Raw genomic sequence first — 17,713 nt, forward strand, 5'->3', positions numbered from 1 at the left:
AAAGGAAAGAATCAAAGACAAACAAAAACAAAGTAACAAACTCCTAAAGGTGTAACAAGTAAATTTCCTCCTTTGAAAACTTATGATAAACAGTGTTAGAGATATACRTACACATATATAAATATATATGTATGTACGTATGGGAGGGTATATGTATATCAAACACCCCAGGTGAGGCATAAAGGGCATTATTTTTCCATTCCACCGTGATGACACTGTGCAATTCCTAATTAAAATAACTATGAAAGGGGCTGAAACACCATGTGCAACATTAAAGCTAGTTCTTAATTTCTACCTTTTCAGTTACAGTTTTAGGACGCATATCAGTGAACAGAACAGTAGTTTTGAACTGAAAAGGACCACTGTGATAACCCTCACTAGAGAAAGCCCTCCATTCTCACAGTTCTGATGAGATGCATTATTTCAGAGTCCCATAGTCAAAAGATGTATTTTGAAAGCAGATGTGATTCTGTTCTTCACTGCACATGTACAATTTACCTTTAGTCGAAACATTTCTTCATAATTTTAGGCCCAGCTCTACAAAGTCCTGTCTGGCGCATCGCCAGTTAAAAAACACCAGCAGACGAGGGCATCTCAAACACTGAGCTCTCTTCTCATGTTTGCTCAGTTTTACAGCAATATTAATTTGGTGCGCGAGGGGAAGCCGGGACCAAAGCACTTCAACATGCTACAGTGCTGGGAGAAGCAACTCTGACAACATTAACCAAAACTGACAGGTTATTCTCATCGAACCAGAGCATCTCATCATGTAACAAACATAGATCCATACCTATTATAGGAGAGAAAAGCCAACAGAAAGAGTAGACAGGCCAGGACATCTGCTCTGCCTACAATACCTGTTACCTAAGAGGAAAAGAAGCACACAGATGTGAAAGCAGGTATTAAAAAGGCAGCTATATTCAGTATCTGTTGCAATGATTCATTCCAACTGGTATCACGGGTTATTTTCTTATCTTTAAGTGTTATCTTCCCTCGTCATATTGAAACATTATTTGTCTACTGTAGGATATGCTGTTTTGTCTGCTGCATTTCCCCCTTGATAAAACAAACGAGTAATCCAACAATTAAGTCATTCTTTATGCTATTTTTAAGATACTAATAAAATTCACAGAGCAATTCCATTTGGGAAGGAATCTGTTTTAATTTTACATAACAAGGCTCAAATGAGATACATCTAAACTCCCAGAACTGAGATATGTTAAAGACTATGAAAGAACAAGTCTGTGGAGTAGACTTAGTGCATAAGAAAGACTTACTAATTAATATTTGAACAAACTTCCTCATCAAAAAGTAAAAGAGTGCTATATAAATTATTCTTCCTGTAATTCTTCCTGAACTATCTATTTTAGGAGAGTTTGTCTTGCTACTAATTGATGAATTCTTTTATGTAAGAAATGCAGTACTGAACAAGAACGTATAAACATCCTTACTACAAAATATTTCAGCATTTCATTCCATAAAGATGCACAAGTTGTACACAGAGCAAAGAAAAGGCCCTTTGAAATTTTGCCTCTTTGGGGATTACACAATTAAGCCATCCTCAGCACTCTGGCATTTACTTTAACCTTTCTAAGTTCTGACCCAGACAAAAACAAATTCAAAGGGTGCCTCTTCTGAAACCTCCCTTATGCCATAAAGCTGTATTATCCAAAGGACCCTGGCTGATGAGTTCACACGAGACGGTGCAGGGAGTAACTGTAAAGCTCAGGGCTTTTCGTTATTAAGGTAATCTCTCCTCAAAAGTTCTCAGCCAGGGGAGTCATTCCACTCACTAATTTACAAAGGATTGCAACAAGACTCTATGATAGCAGTAGTATCTTAGGTTAAAAAATGCATTTCTTTTTAAAGTACAGGCAGCTAGACATCACATGTCCTTTTCAGAGACAGTAAGGCTCTTTTTTATCTACAAAGTAACTCGCAAAGCTACTCAGAGACTGCACCTTTGGAATGGCTATGTCTTTGAAAGTTTTCTTCTAATAAAAAGAATAAAGAATAAAAAAGATAATAAAAAATAATCTAAATAGATATAATAAAAAGGAAAGAGTTCAATATGAGCTATTACACTGTAAACTTGCCAGTGTTTTTCCTATCAAACTAATGGCTTCTTTGGAGGCCGATATTCCCAGCTTTTAATTGAGAGTAATGTAAATTAATCCATGGGTCATATCACATCTAAGCGATCTTGTCCACAACACACASTAATGCTCCCTTTGCTTTTTCTCCCTTAAATTGAGGACCATGGAAAAAGAGTCACGGCGTGAAACACTGTCTCAGCAGGCGCCAGCTGCCTCACCAAGCGCTGCTGTTGGAAGAAACAGGGGCACTCTGCACTTTTGTCATCCAAATAACTGCCCATTCACTCCTAGCATCACTGATGGGGACTGTCAGTTAAAATTTAGCACCAGAGCAGAGAAATGGCAAGTATTAATACACTTATTTTTTCAATGATTCCTGACAATTATTTAAAATATAGCATGCTTTCAGCTTTGACCCTCCAAGCAAATATCACACGTACCAAATCCTGTATGTCTCCATGTTTGTTTGTTCTGTTTTTTTAAGGTATATACATATATTTTTAGCCTCTCTGTCACATACTTACAGCCTCRGTGTGAATGGGATGCACAGCGAAGAGCAGCGCTGTGACAAAAGCGAGGCGACAGTCCTTGAACACGGCTTTGTCACAGGTATACATCAGCACAAGAGTCACCAGACAGTGTAAAATTACATTCACTGCGTGGAAGTAGAAGGGGTTCATTCCAGCCAATAATATGTTTAGCCTGCAAGAAAACAAAACAGAACCGTAACTCGACCTTGTAACGGCAGGACGACTTCCAAGCGCTCCAACTTCATTTTTTTCTGCCTTGTTTGCAGTCTTCTAATGCAAGTGCTCTTAAACTAATTAGGGAAAATTACTCTGAACTACTGGCTTATCTGATTAAAGAGAAACCACTTCCCCAATTCTCCTTTTAAAATATGTGGCTGCTTTTGGCAAACTTCACGACACAGAGATGGGAGAGGCTTGTGCCGTCACATTACGTTTACTGCCGTTGAGCTATATTTGTGCTTCTGTGGCAGGCAATAACACAGCCCAGTGTCAGAAGGGCTGCGCTTGTCCCACTTGTCCTATTTCTCTGCTGGCACCTCGCTCAGCAGCTTCAGCCACGTGGCAGCTTTACAACATGGGTAGTTATTTTCTGCCATGGAATAGATGGTTGTGAACACCAAGGATTCAGCAGAGCGCTGGAGCATATGCTTGAAGTTACAGGCACGTTTATTCCCATTTAACTTTCTAAATACTTTCACATACTGAAGGCTAAGCATTTATTGAAGTGCTCTACTGAAATCAGGTCTATACAACCAGGCTGCTTTAATAGTCAGCATCAGTTTTATGGTAAGTACAGCAATGACTTAGGCTGGCTAACATCTCTTTAGGCTCAATCTTGATGAGACAATTAGGGTTCATTATTTGTGGCTGCCATAAGAAGAAAATAAACAAGTAACTGTTACAACATTTAATCCACAACATGCATTGACACTTTTTTGTGGTCGCTGTTTTTTACAGCCAACTTGCTTAACAGCTGCTGACAGGCTTTGCTTTCTGAGCAGTGGGAGATGACTCTCTTTAGAATTAAACATAGCTGTATATTGGGAGAAATCCCTATAGACTTGGGGTCTCTATATAATGAAGACTTCATACAAAAACACAGGAATTGGGAGTATTAAAAGAATGCATACAGTATACACATATAAATACAACCAGCAAAGAAGATCAATCCAATTATTTCGCATATATATTTAAGCACCTAGGAGGAATAGCAGCCTCTCCTCTCGTTGTTACTAGGGTTTCAGCTTTGCCCCAATGCACGTGGTCCAGCAGCAGTGCCACTGAGTGGTTGTCTCTACACAAACAACTCCATTTTTGCAAGCCCAAGGAGGTCCGTGCGGGCCTGGCAACATTTGCTCTTTGTAAATACAGGAGTCTCCCTTGTGCGCTCCGGTTGTTCCCCTGCAGCATTTGTGGAGGAAATACGTGCAGGAATATCTGCTGGAAGGGGCAGAATGTGGGAGAGGTGCCGTTTTAGCGTGACTTGGCCTTTCACGTGGGAGCACAGGTTGACGCAACTGCACTTTGACAAGACATCAGTCTGCATGATTCAAGAACACTTGAAGGTTTTTTTTTATTATGTTTATTTTCATTTTCTCCTGCAAACCCCGCCAGGTCTGCCGCACACATCACTTTCCCTCATTTCTACCAGAACCAGACGATAAAAACACGGCAAATGACAGGAACAGATGCTCAGGCGAAGCTTCAGCTATAAATACACAGCAGCAGCRGGAACCCCCAGGCCTAAATCTTGGTTTCAGAGCACCCCTCCAGGGTGGAGGGTCAGCACAGGCCACCCTGCCCAAAAAGGGGTCAAGCTGCTCCAAATGACAGGCTAAACAAAATTCTCATCCGGAGGCACCCGCAGATGTGCACAGCAGCAAGGACCACCTGCAAGACCAGCTCACAGCAGCAAGGACCACCTGCAAGACTCAGCTCTTTATACAAATTAATTGTTTCTGGCTGTAAATCAGCTGGATCGTGCAAATCATCTGTCCACCTGGATCATGTCTGAACATAACCTCCCATCTGGCAGCAGAGGCCTAAGAGCGAGCACGAGGAGCCCGTAGGAAGTCACCCCTCCTGTGACCGTCCCCTCAGATGTCCCCATTAGGGCAGCTACCCCAAAGATGGACTGTGCTCTTCGTGCCCCTTCCTGGGCCAAGCACCAAGCCCAAAAGGGCTGTAAGAGGCCAGAATTTCCCGTTGCAAAGTCCTGAAAGCAGCTATGTGAAAGCGCCAGCCTCACCACACGGCTCTTCTCCCATGTATTCTTTTTAAGTAAAAGCAGGGCAAAACAGTAACAAAACACAAGCTGGACACCGCTATGACATTGGAACAAGCCCTCTAGCAGAGGAGCGCAAAACCTGCGCACGAGCAAGGCCCTGTGTGTGGTTTGAATGCCATCCCTGGTGGTCCATGGCCATTAAATGCAAACGTGTGCAGGTGCTATATTCACAGCAGTCTTTATTTCTTTTTTTTTTTCTTTTTTTTTTTTTTGCTGCTGCAGCTCTTTGTCATAAGAAATTAGGGCAAATGGCAATGAAGGAAACATTCCTTTGTCCTGAAACAATCCCAGGAGAATGATTGTGAAATGTTAACAGTGACTGAGTTTATTACACGGCCAACAGGGGTGAGCAAATCTAGGGCTCCAAGCAGCTCTAATTCGAGTCACAGGAATGTCACCAAGCTCGCCGCACGCTCGGCCACCCCAGGGGAAAAAGGCAGCGTGCTACGGAAAGCCAAATTCCCTCCAAAGCAGAGCAGCAATAAAGCTCGTTCTGCACGGAGCAGGGAGGGAATCTAAGCTAATCAACCAAAAAGACTTGTCCCTTCTTAAATTTTAATASCCTTGCACAGATGCAACCTTTGTGTTATTTATGGGTATCGGTGTTATTAGCAGAGTGTTACAATAACTACATAGTTATGGCTCAGCAAGCAGAGGAGGAATAATGGAGACAGGAATATCAMACTTAGCCTTTGATAAGAAGTGGCAATTCTCCAACACAGTGYTCATGGACAAGAACAGCACTCTGCCATGCGAGGGACATTTGCTGATCCTCTCTAAACTGCCCCACAGGTGCCCAAAAGGCACCAACGCTATTATCTTCTCCAATGTGCAGCAAGAGAACCTCAGCCATTTCTGTACAGAGTGCAACATCTGTGTGTACAGAAGCACGACCTGTTCGATGCAAACATTGCAGCCTTGGAAGAGAGCTCAGCTAGGAAAACATATGCTCTGGGCTGGCCAGACTTTCTGAACTGTCTGTCAAGCCAGAAAGGTACTTGCAGGTAGCCGACTAACTCTGTGAATCAAACAAGTGACCACACTCCTAGGATGAGCTCACGTGTGGATCTAGCGGGGAGCAAGACACGTGCTCCTTCCCTCTGGAGCAAGAGCTTAGAAAGGGTTAAAGTAACTGGCAACACCAGGTATGACCCTTCACTGCCTGGCACAAGTGTTTTGTAGTGCWGTTAAATGGGAGAGAAATTGCAGATCAAAACTGCACCCACGTGCGTGGCTGCATCCTGCAGTCAGAAAGCATCCCTGAAGGGAAAGAACGTGCTAAGGCTGCAGGGAAGTGGAGACTGCAAAGGTCCTCAAAAGCCTCCAGGGAAAAGAATGGAAGAACAAGTATACCGCGGAACAGTCTCCGGATACTAGGAAATATCCCAGGCATTTTCCATCAGAGCTGCACCACCTAAACCATCATCAGTAGAAAAAACTGTCAGAAACAAGAGCGTGGAGCACTGTGCTCCTCCGGAGAAGTCGGCTGTCACAGCACTCATGGCTTGCTGAGCCATATCCAAGCACAGCACTGCCAAAACTGCCTACCAAAGCAGGAGATATTCCAAAAGAAGTGGTTCCTGCCTTATCACAGGAAGGCTGGCTTATAGTTAAAGCTGAGAAAATGCCCCACATGCCCCACTAGGCACTTCCCCTGTGTCCCCAGAGCCCCCAGTGGAGCAGTGGCATTTGCAGAGCTGGACTCCGCACTCGGCTGCTCTCTAGCAAAGGGCATCAGCTCTCCYTCTAGACCAGTCACACAGGGACACATCTCCTTGGGCTTTCACCTAAAAAGCCCTGGAAACCAATGGGATTCAGCAACTTCACCCTCACTGAGCCAGAACCGAAGGGGACTACGCCACAACAATAAGGGCTCACAAGCCAATTCCATTTTTAAAACCCAAAGCCAGCTTTGTTATATAATCACCAGCACCCCAAGCTCTAATATACTGCTTTTTATCCACTTACGCACACAAAGACTCATCCAACCTTTTATAAGATCTCTTATGATTTAATAGTACTGTAAACCATAATTGGAGAGTTTCTCTTTTTATAGACCTTGTTATTATCCTTGGGCAGCTCTTGTTTAGTGTAATCTGTTTTATTATTTTCAACAGACTAACAAAAACAAAGCATGTTATGAAATAGAAATGCACAGCATAATAAAGATAATCTGTTATAGCAARTAACACTTAATGGAAATGCTCAGAGCATCCCACACCTCATAAAACCCCCACTGTTTTTACAGAGGCAGGCTCACATGCAGATTTACATGAGTTAAACTAATGCACGACAATCAGTTAAGCTTCCTGTGATCCCCCATTCCTTTTATGATTGTGTGATATGTATGACAAAGAAAAAGTTGATGTAAACTAACGCAAGATTTCCGAGCACGGTGGGATCTTCTAATAGTCTCCATGGATGCATCTATTGTGTGCTGCGAAAATGAGCGTTTGTGCTTCAAAATTGGCCCAGCTGCAGCAGTGACAACAATGGTTACATTTCTATACGGAAACAACTCAAAGATTAACGAAAAATCTATAGTAGCAGAAAGAAAATAAGCCCCATTTGCCCCAGTGTTTACACGACGGYGAGCACAAGCACGGCAAAGCACTCCCGGTGCAGCAGGGCTGTGGGCTGGCAGCCTTTCCACGGGACAGGAGCATGAGCAGCTGGTATCCCAAGGGCTGCGCTGCCATCCCGAGGGACCTGGACAGCTGGGCAGTGAGAAACCTCATGAGGTTCAACAGGGGCAAGTGCAGGGTCCTGCACCTGGGCAGGAATAATCCCGGACACCAGTACAGATTAGGGGTGGACCTGCTGGAGAGCAGCCCCGCAGAGAGGGACCTGGGTGTCATGGTGGACGACAAGTTGACCATGAGGCAGCAGTGTGCCCTGGTGGCCAAGAARGCCAACGGGATCCTGGGGTGCATTAAGAAGAGCGTCTCCAGCAGGTCGAGGGARGTGATCATCCCCCTCTACWCAGCCCTGGTRAGGCCACATCTGGAGACTGTGTCCAGTTCTGGGCTCCCCAGGACAAGAGGGATGTGGAGCTGCTGGAGAGAGTCCAGCGCAGAGCTACGAGGATGATCAGGGGCCTGGAACATCTGCCCTGTGAGCAAAGGCTGAGAGAGCTGGGCCTGTTCAGCCTGGAGAAGAGAAGGCTGAGGGGGGACCTGATCAGCGTGTACAAATACCTCAAGGGAGGCAGTGAGGAGGAGGGGGTGGCCTCTTTTCAGTGGTGGCCAGMGATAGGACTAGAGGAAACGGCCACAAGCTCAGGCACCAAAAGTTCCACAGGAACTTAAGGAAAACATTTCTTGACAGTGAGGGTGCCAGAGCCCTGGCACAGGCTGCCCAGGGAAGTTGTGGAGTCTCCTTCTCTGGAGATCTTCCAAAACCGCTTGGACGCAGCCCTGTGCCACRTGCTCTAGGTGACCCTGCATGAGCAGGGGGGTTGGACTAGATGACCTCTGAGGTCCCTTCCAACCCAAACCAACCCCTATAATGACAAAATTAAATAGCAAGTGAAGCTTGTTTGTTACTTGCTCATATGATGAGATGGACAAGAAGACAGCAGCATACTAACTCCCAGGCTACAGCGATTCCTTTAGAGCATGACTGTCTTCACTTACAGGAGCACCCACCTCCTAAGCTTCAAGCTGCTTATTGCTTTCCAGTATGGTTAGGAAAAAAAAAAATCGCAATTAGAGTGAGAAGGGACAGCACTTTGGAAGTGGCAAATATGTTAGAAATTTCTAGTGAAACACTAGAAAGTGTGGCTTGATGAGCACTCCATGCTAAGGATATTGAAYGTCCTATTCACACAGCCAGGTTTAGGCTTGTCTCCATTAAAAGGCGCCGGAAAATTAAAAAAATAAAAAAGCCAGACCACTGTGCCAAGCTGAAAAACCCAGGTGTCATTTTAGCCACACTGTGAACAAAGAACTGTTTGTCTTAAAAATTCATCTTAAACATTGTCTCTGCAACAGCATTATAATAAASGAAATTACCATCTCACAAAGCTTTTTGCCACCTCACTCCTAACCAGAAGGTCCTGCACAGCTCTGCACCAATAGGGAGTTTCCCAAAGTACAGATGAAGTAAAATACATCCCAGGGTTCAAGAGCAATGTGAGTGAATGACTTGGAGGCTTTAACCCATCCATGTGTCCTCTTTCAAGCATGCACAGAGTAAGAAATGTGCTGTATTCAAGAAGTCAGCCAGGACAATTGTTCATCAGGAATGGAAAATGCGAACAAAAATCTAGCACCAAGGTGGAAGAAAGGCTTTGAGGTACATGCAACCTTGCCCAAATCTCAGCAGCAGCAAAAACAGTCTGGTTTTGGTCAGGAAGAAGACTTGGGTTTCCAGAGACGTGTCCATATATATTCCAATGCAAACACAACCGGCCTAATAAAAGCAACGGGCTCTTTTCACAAACCTCACCTTGCCTCGAACTTGAGCCCATCGTGGCTCCAACAATCCTACATCAATTCCATGGCAAGTATCACAGTATCGGTATGGAGAGTGATTGCTATTGCTAGGGTAGAAATATTAAACTAAGCTATAGAGAAGAAATACTGACATAATCTTAAACGTTGTGATATTGCCCTAATATAGATGTACAGAGAGAAGAGAATACTTGCGCGCTGTGCGTTTAACTTGACATATTATAGCTCCCTATATTACCCTGTGATGTCAAACTGTAATACAACATTAAATCAAGAACAAATAAAATCTGAAGTCTCTTTCTTCTCCCTCTGCCTTTTTTTTTAAGCTTCCTGCCCTTGAAATTCATGCCATCGATACAGTTAGGGAAAAAAAAAAAAAAAAAACACAGAAGGATCAGCCGTAAGCAGCTAGATAGATCAGAAGGATGCCAGTGAATTATTGAATTAATCCTCCTTTTGGCTGTATATTTACATCTAACCCAAGCTCGCAGTCACTCAAGGCTTTGATCCAAACCCACCAGGAGCCTTACATTAGGCTCGCGGTGCCCACACAGAATACTGAACTGTGGCTGAACGATACCATTCATTTCCTAACCATGTGTGTTATCCAAACCATCCCTGATGAGTAGCCCCTGCCAGCCGAGCCGGCGGGTCATCCATTCTGCAGTGAACAGGCGAGCACAGACCCAATTTCTTTTTTTGTTTGTTTGTTTTTTTGTTAAGAGTAATCAGGGTACTGCCAGGACGGCTCTGCAAGCAGCCTGTGTGCAGGTGACCCACACAACTTGCAGTAGGACCAGGGCAGAGCTAATTTCCCCCAGGCACAGAGGTCACCGGCTCCTCTCCTCCCCGGAGCCCCAGGAACCCAGACAGCCACCCACCACCCTGAGCACCCCTGGATTGCTTGCTCATACCCTTTTTCCTCACAGATCCAAGTAAATTTCCAGCAAATGATCATTTCCATCTCCTGCAACATGGGGCAGGTATCAGTGTTGCCTCTTTGCCCAGGCCTCCCTAGTCCYTGCAATGACTGTGTGGCCTAAACTTGTCCCTACCTTCACCAACTTGTCCCTACCTTCTCCTTTTCCCCCAGTCTTTTGGTTGTCGTGAGCTGGTGTTTGGGCTCAGCAGCGCCTCTCTCATCGACACGTGTCTTCTGCCAGGCTGGGACCTGGTGCCTCCAACCTTGGATCACAAAGGCCACAAGGGCCAGGCTTCCACTCTCCTTGGAGCTTCGTTCTCCCTCCTGGAAAACCAGGAGGCTGAGCTCTAACAAAGAGTCTTTAAAACTCAGTGTTCCAAGCTTCCAATGGGATTTTTTTTTTAATCACAATTCCCCATCACTGCACAGACCTCCAGGATAAGTCTGCTACGTTGACTACATCAAACCCCAATTATCTATGGGGKTTTTTTTKTGTGTGTGTGATAAAAATCGAGCTAAATGGGGATCTGAAAGGGAAGGAGGGGAGGACACCTAGCAGAATTAGGGCAGTAATGCTAGGGGTTTCCCTAGAAGGGTCTCACCTTCTGCTTCAACAGTTGTGTAGTATTTTTGCAAAAGCACTGGAGCCAGGGAGTAACTGAAGGGCTATGAAGGGAATAAATGATTTACAGAAGTCCTGTTATTGGAAACAAGGTGTAAGCCAGAAAGTACCCCATTTAAATATAAAAAGTGCAGTGAATTACAGAACTGCAACAGTTTCTTTTTCTTGCTCTTAACATTTTATATTTAAGTCATCAAGTACTCAGTGTATGCTGAGTACCAAAAGCTTTCTTCTTCCTTAAAAGTATATCAAATTTCTTCTGAGTAGAAAATAGCTGCTGCAGGTTAACAGCTAAGTGACAGCACTGGATAGGGCATATAGTTAAATTTTTCCTAAGGACTAAACAACCCAATTCCCTCTCATTTCAAACCTTTCCCATATGGGAAGTTGTAGCAAYTACCAAAGAGGAATGTTTGCAAAATAACTAGTTCTAACTTCTCCTTAGCTTAATGACCTCAAGAAAGATAGCGCAGGAAGTTCAAACAAATTCAGATGAAGAATTCATGTTCACAATCAGGGTTTTGTCTTTCTTCTGATACTCACCTCCACACACACACAAAAAAGAATGCAGCACTTCTGTGAATATTTAAGGTCTGCTTAATGGTTTTAGTAACACAGGCTACTCATATTTTCCTCTGAACATTCATACTGACAGCTCCTGTGTGAATGCTGTCAAGTACTCCAGCCCTTTCCACTGTTTGGCTCCAGAGCACTAGTCTATTGGAACAAGGACTGTCATTGAAGATCTCCAATAACTGAGGCATGCTGAGCTGCTCTTACAGGATTTCAGCAATGTCTCCTAAAGATTTTTTGACAGACTGATGATAATTTTCTTTTTTAATTGAGATCACTTCCAGAATATGTAGAATGTGTAATGTATGTTCAGTCAAATGAGAAGTCCCCATGGCAAGTCCTTCTTATCTTTGCAGACGCAAAGAACAGCAGAGATGAAGACAGCGTTTCTGAAGATTGATGGATCTGTGATATAAAGCTTCAGCCCACCCTTTACATCTGTTCTGTATATGCAGTTTGGAGATCACCCAGATTTTGAGTCTTATTACAGCAAGAATCAAAGCAAGCCTTTTCCAATGAAAATTGCACGCCACAGCAGCACAATTGCCAGTCAAGTATAAAGAACTGTACAACTGTTAAAATGAATTGGTTTTAACCTGTCAAAGTTAGCAGCAGAAAGCAAAAGGAGGAGGGGAAAAAAAGAAAAAAGAAGAAAAAGAGAGAGAGAGCAGAAGGACTCATCCCTGCTCCTCATTTTCAGCAAGATCCTGCAGCACGCACATCACACCATTTTCCAAAGTTTCTAGCAAGCGTATTAACGCTCCTTTCAATTTTGTTAACAGGCCACTTCTGTGGAGCATTTTGCAGCCTGCAGGGCAAATCCTTCCTCTGCCTACAGAGCACAACCAGCAACACGATGTGGGGCAGGCAGGGGCCAGCAGCGTGGGGCAGCAGGATGCAGCTCAACCACAAGCTCAGCTCCCCGTGTGTTATTTGGGAGCACTGGGGCTGGGCAATCCTCTCCATCCAGGTCTGATTTGGTCAACCTTCAGGTAGAAATGAGAGGGCAGAAAGCAGCAGGCTCAAAAAATAGTTAGGACCCAATGGAAATGATCTTCCTTTGCAGGCAGGGATCAGGAAGGTAAATGATTCCTTCCTTACCCCAAGTGCGATGCCAGCCAGCGAGCAACAGGCCGAGGTGCTGACCCTACATTTTATCTGTTTGCTGCAGTGTGGTTACTGTAAGCACTTGAGGAGGAAGTCTTGTTCACGGAATTACTCTCACTGATTTTATAAAGGTCTAGATGAAGACAACACTTCAGCCTACACACATGGGCGTTTTTTGGGAATAGTAAAAGCGAAGTCCATTCACAGTTAGGACATGCCAAACGTGAATTAAAGCACGTAGTTTCCACTGCCTTATTAAGTTTCCACTTAATTATTAAAGATTCTTCTGCTAATTTGCATAAGATAACCTCACCCTGCAACCGGAGCTCCGAGGCTGAACCCAGCACAGCGGGCACGGGTGATACACAGGTCCGCTCACCTCTCCAGTTACCCACAGTGGAGTAATGGATTAATCCGACGGCACCAGCTATTTGGCCGGACACACGATGGAGAAGCCATTCTGCGTGTGCCCAGCTAGCTCTGCCCCTCACTGCCTCCTTCCCTCTCTCTGCTCTTCCCTGCTTGCAACATTTTTAAGGAGGATGTCTAAGATTAGCCCAGCTTGTAAGTATTTGTGTGGTCGGTGGCTTAGCTTTACCRGGACATGCCATCCACTGACTCCCGCTTCCCTGGATATTGATAACCATCGTGTCCCAAGCTTGCCTTTACAGCAGGAGCGGGGGCGGGTACCCCATGGCAGTGCCCAAGGGATGCTGCATTTTCCCAAACTCGCCTTGCCCTATAGAAAAGTGCCRTTTTCAGGCAGCCACTCATGTTATTTAAGAGTATCAGGTATTTTAATAAACAGCARCTCAAAGCAAAGAGTCTGGCAGGTTCTCGGCAGCAGAAGCACCTCCTCGTGGTGCACGTCCTGCTCCCCATGCAGCTCTCTCCTTTGCCGGTCGCGAGCATCTTCACTGCGCACTGACAGGGAAAACCCGAGCGCTGGAGGTGACCCAGGGATGCATCCCATCGGAGCACAGCCCTCCCGCTGCCCGCTCATTTAACACACTGCAATAGGATAAACGTGGAGCATCGGCAGCGTTTCGGCGGAGCACAGCGAGGGCAGCGCGAGGCAGCACAAGGGTGACACGCTCACCGCTCTGCGAGCTGTAGCTGCAGCGCTAACAACGGGGCTGCAACAGCGTCTCCTCCCCGCAAGGCAGCCAGGCCTGCGCTTTCCTCGCAGGACCAGCGAGGGCAGCTGCCAGCTACCTGCTCTTCCTTGTCCAGAGAAACTCCTGTGTGCACGGCACGCAGGGAACATGTGAAAGCAGCCACGGCCGCCTGGAAACTCAGCAAGTGGCACACGAAACCTGCAGCTGCCGGGCTGCCTGCGAGAAGCAGCGCGGCATCCTCGAGGGGCCAAAGACGGAGGGAAGCACAACTGCGGGGCCGCTTCCAAACAGCCGCCGGGAAGTTTCAGGCATCACCGTCTAACAGCAGAGAAAAGTCTCGCCGACGAAGCRGAGGGATGCGCAATAGGAGGAGGCTGGGGGGGACTGGGCACGAACACCCTCCGCAGCCAGCAGAGCTTGCAGAAATTCCCCCTTCCAGCTCCCAGGTGTCCCTTCCAGCCCCCGCCTCTCCCTGCGGACCCCGCCACGGTGTCGCGGTCCCCGCGGGCCGGGCGCCGCTCTGGCCGAGCCCGCGGGCCGGGGGTGCCCGGGGTGCCCGGGGTGCCCGGGGCGCAGCCCGTCCCGGACGCCGCTTCCCGCGGAACTGCTGAATCACGGAGCGGGGGGCGCGGAGCGGCCGCGCGGCCCCGGCCGGCGGGCGGCAGCCGTCGGGGCGCGGCGCGCAGCGGCACTTACTTGAAGGAGAGCACGCAGAGGGGCCGGTACGACTTGTGGCTCGTGTTCTCGGCCATGCGCTTGCCCCAGAAGTCGTTGGCGAAGGCGGCGGCCACGGGCGCGCCCGCCCGCACGTCCGGGTTGTTCACGATGGCCCAAACATCGTCGTGCACGAACTCGCCCCGCAGCGAGTTGCCGTAGCAGAGCGCGCAGACCCCGGCCAGCACCAGCCCCGGCACCAGCCCCGGCACCGGCCCCGGCCCCGCCGCCCGGGCCCCGCCGCCCGCGGAGCCGCCCGCGGAGCCGCCCGCGGCGGGCGGCGGCGGCGCCGCTCGGTCCCGGCTGCGGGAGCCCCGCGCCGAGCCGCTCACCATGGCCGGGCCGCGCCGGGCGCTGCGCGGCGCTGCTCCGGCTCCGGCACCGGCACCTGCTCCGGCACCGGCACCGGCACCGGCAGCGGCAGCGGCGGCCGCATGGCCGGACGCGGGCAGCGGGACCGGCCGCGCGCGCTCTGCCGAGCCGCGGCCGGCCCGGCTGCGAATAAACAGCAGCCGCCTCCCCTCGCCATCCCTCCTCCTCCTCTTCCCTCCTCCTCTCTCCTCCTCCTCCTCCCTCCCGCACGCATGCTCCTTGCTGCGCCGCCCCCCCGCACCCCGGCCCGGGGCCGAAGCGCCGCCTGGACGGGGCCGCTGCCGCCGCGGCAGGACCGGACCGGACCGGACCGGACCCGACCCTCTGCGACCCCCGGCCCGCAGGGGCTCTGCCCGCCCGGCCACCCCGCCACGGCCCGGGCCAACCCACAGGGTCCCTCCGTGCTGCACTCGCCTGGGAGCCCGCGGCGCAGCCTCCGCTCGGCTCCACAGCATCCTCGCTGCTCCTCAGCATCCCTGGCATCACTCAGTTCCACTGCATCCTCRCTGCTCCTCAGCATCCACAGTATCCCCGGCATCCACTCAGCTCTACAGCATCCTCGCTGCTCCTCCGCATCCACAGCATCCTCGCTGCTCCTCAGCATCCACAGCATCCTCACTGCTCCTCAGCACCCACAGCTTCCACAGCATCCTCACTGCTCCCTGGCATCCACTCAGCTCCACAGCATCCACACTACTTCCCGACATCCACACTGCCCCTCAGCATCCACAGTTTCCACACTGCTCCACAGCTCCCACGCTGCTCTGTGGTGTCTGCAGCATCCATGCAGCTCTGCATCCATGCCGCTCCACGACATCCACACCCCTGCGTGGCATCCACGCTGCCTTATGGCACCCACAGCATCCGTGCTGCTCCACAGCATCCACAGTGCTCCATGGCATCCATGCTGCAGCACCATCCATCCCAAGCACTGCCCAGCCATGTCCTGCCTGCCCAGAAGGCATTTTGAGGCCATGGAACTTGTTTTCCCTGCTTTGGTCCTTCACACGTGCTCCTTCTGAAACCACCCCAAGGCTGCCTCTTCCAAAGCAGTATTCCAATAGCACGTATGGATCCCATCCTCTCCCACACATCTCCCTGCTTATCTTAGCGACTCTCAGTAGCTCTCGCCCAAGGAAAGGCCTTGTTCTGTTCTTCTCTTCAGCCACACGTRAAGGTCATGGGGCCGTGGTGCTCTCAGAAAGGAGGAAAAAAAACAAGAAGTCTATTAATCTTTTTTACCATTCAAATAAACCCACTTTTTATAACCTAATAAAGAAATAACACTGCTTGGCAAAGCAGCTTAGATTAAGTTAGGTGAATGCACACACCGAGCACGGCACAATCGGAATTCCTTCCTGGAAACACAGAACTACCCCTGGGCACGGGCGAGTTGACCCCTGAGCGCGTGCAAGCCACTCGCTACGGATGCTTGGGCTGGGCCGGGAGAGAGGGAGCAGAGGAAGTACGGCGAGTTCTTGCACACTGTCCAGGGCAATCCTCCTCCAGGAATGTTTTCATTCCCCAGGATATTTTGCATTTTGAGCAAGCTGGATTTTTTTGTTTGTTTTTGTTTGTTTGTTTTCCAAATGCAAAAGAAAGAAAATAGGCTTTTCAGATGCCCTTCCATAATGGCTAAGAATAACAGTTAACTGGGACAGCAGGTTGATATCCAGGACAGGAGAAAACTCGAGCAGAAGCAGGGCCATCACTCAAACGTCCCTCTAAGTGGAGTTTTAGCAGCCGGCTCCCCAGAGCTTCCCCAAGCATGGAAAACCATTTGTTATGGTGTGTTGGTATTCATCACCACCAAAGTCTTCAGGCTTGGGAACATAAAGCTAGACTCCAATGTATATGCATGGGCACATAAATGGAAAGCAGCCTGATAACCAGAGGCACTGAAATACTGAAGCCAGCGAGTGCCCAGAATCCCTGGAAACAAAGTCACTCCTCCTGAGTCGCCTAAAAGGTCGAGTTGGATATTTTGCTGACATAAATTTAAATGTTGATAGTTACTAGGGGGAAGAAATATAAAATTGACAAAAGCAAAATACAGCTTAAAAGATTCAAAGGTTGAAAGTGCCTTGCAGTAGAATCCAGGTAATATTTGAAATCTTAAATTACTCTGCCCAACAAAAGCTACGAATGGAATGAGCAATAAGGGTCTAACTACTCTGAGGGGGCCAGGCGACATAAAGGGCTTTTGTTAGTACTGCTCTTGCATTGCCCTCGAGTCCAAATTACCCAGCAAAACAACTGGACCTTGGCAGATGGATCCTCCAAGAAGGTCCCCATGTCACATCTCCAGCATAGACTGGAGTCAGATCTTTRCTTTCTTCCCCCAAGCAGGAGTCTCAAAGACACCAGTACCCTCCAGTCAGCTGCAGAAAATGACCTCCTGTTCTCAACACTAGGACCTGCTGAAATGCAGCCACATGGTCATTCCCTTTCCATCCACATTACCTCATCTTTCATTAGTCACTGACATAGGCTTTGGATTAATTATGGATGTTATTTCTAGAATCCCAGACCAACTATTAAGAAACTATCAACCAAATATAAGAATGTAGAGAGTAGAAAAAATCCACAACTGTTGCATTAGTGGGTCTTAAGTCTGTGATACAAGCATCCGTAGAAGTGGGGAGGAAGAGAAAAGAAGACTCTCGTGAAGGGTTGGTTCATTCCAAAACTTCTTTGCACTTCCAAAAATAGCAGGTCTAATAAGAAGTATTCCCTGCTCCAGCTAACCTTGATTCTTTCTCTGCATAAAGTAGCCATGTCATCACTTCTGAAATTTAAAGCTAAATTGCTTCCCCCAAAGWGTATTTGAGTTATGGAGTCATGTGTGTAGCTTAAGCGCTTCAGTTATTTGAGTTTTTGCTTTGTATTTGATTTACAAGTTTCATGCCAGCTACATG

At 47.8% G+C, this 17,713-nt stretch overlaps 1 protein-coding gene across 1 annotated transcript in view; it reads right to left on the minus strand.

The window, feature by feature from the left end:
* Nucleotides 1-14,758, minus strand: part of TMTC1 (transmembrane and tetratricopeptide repeat containing 1) — a 135,526-nt gene extending 120,768 nt beyond the window's left edge. Inside the window, exons 1-3 of the mRNA XM_026040335.1 lie at nt 14,406-14,758; nt 2,621-2,798; nt 791-864 (exon numbers count right to left, since the gene is read on the minus strand). Coding sequence (XP_025896120.1) covers nt 791-864; nt 2,621-2,798; nt 14,406-14,758 — 605 coding nt within the window. The remainder of the gene's footprint in view (nt 1-790; nt 865-2,620; nt 2,799-14,405) is intronic.
* Between the last annotated feature and the right edge of the window lie 2,955 nt (nt 14,759-17,713).

The sequence above is a fragment of the Nothoprocta perdicaria genome, unplaced genomic scaffold, assembly GCF_003342845.1.
Source record: "Nothoprocta perdicaria isolate Ctin4 unplaced genomic scaffold, notPer1 scaffold_253, whole genome shotgun sequence".
Lineage (NCBI taxonomy): Eukaryota > Metazoa > Chordata > Aves > Tinamiformes > Tinamidae > Nothoprocta > Nothoprocta perdicaria.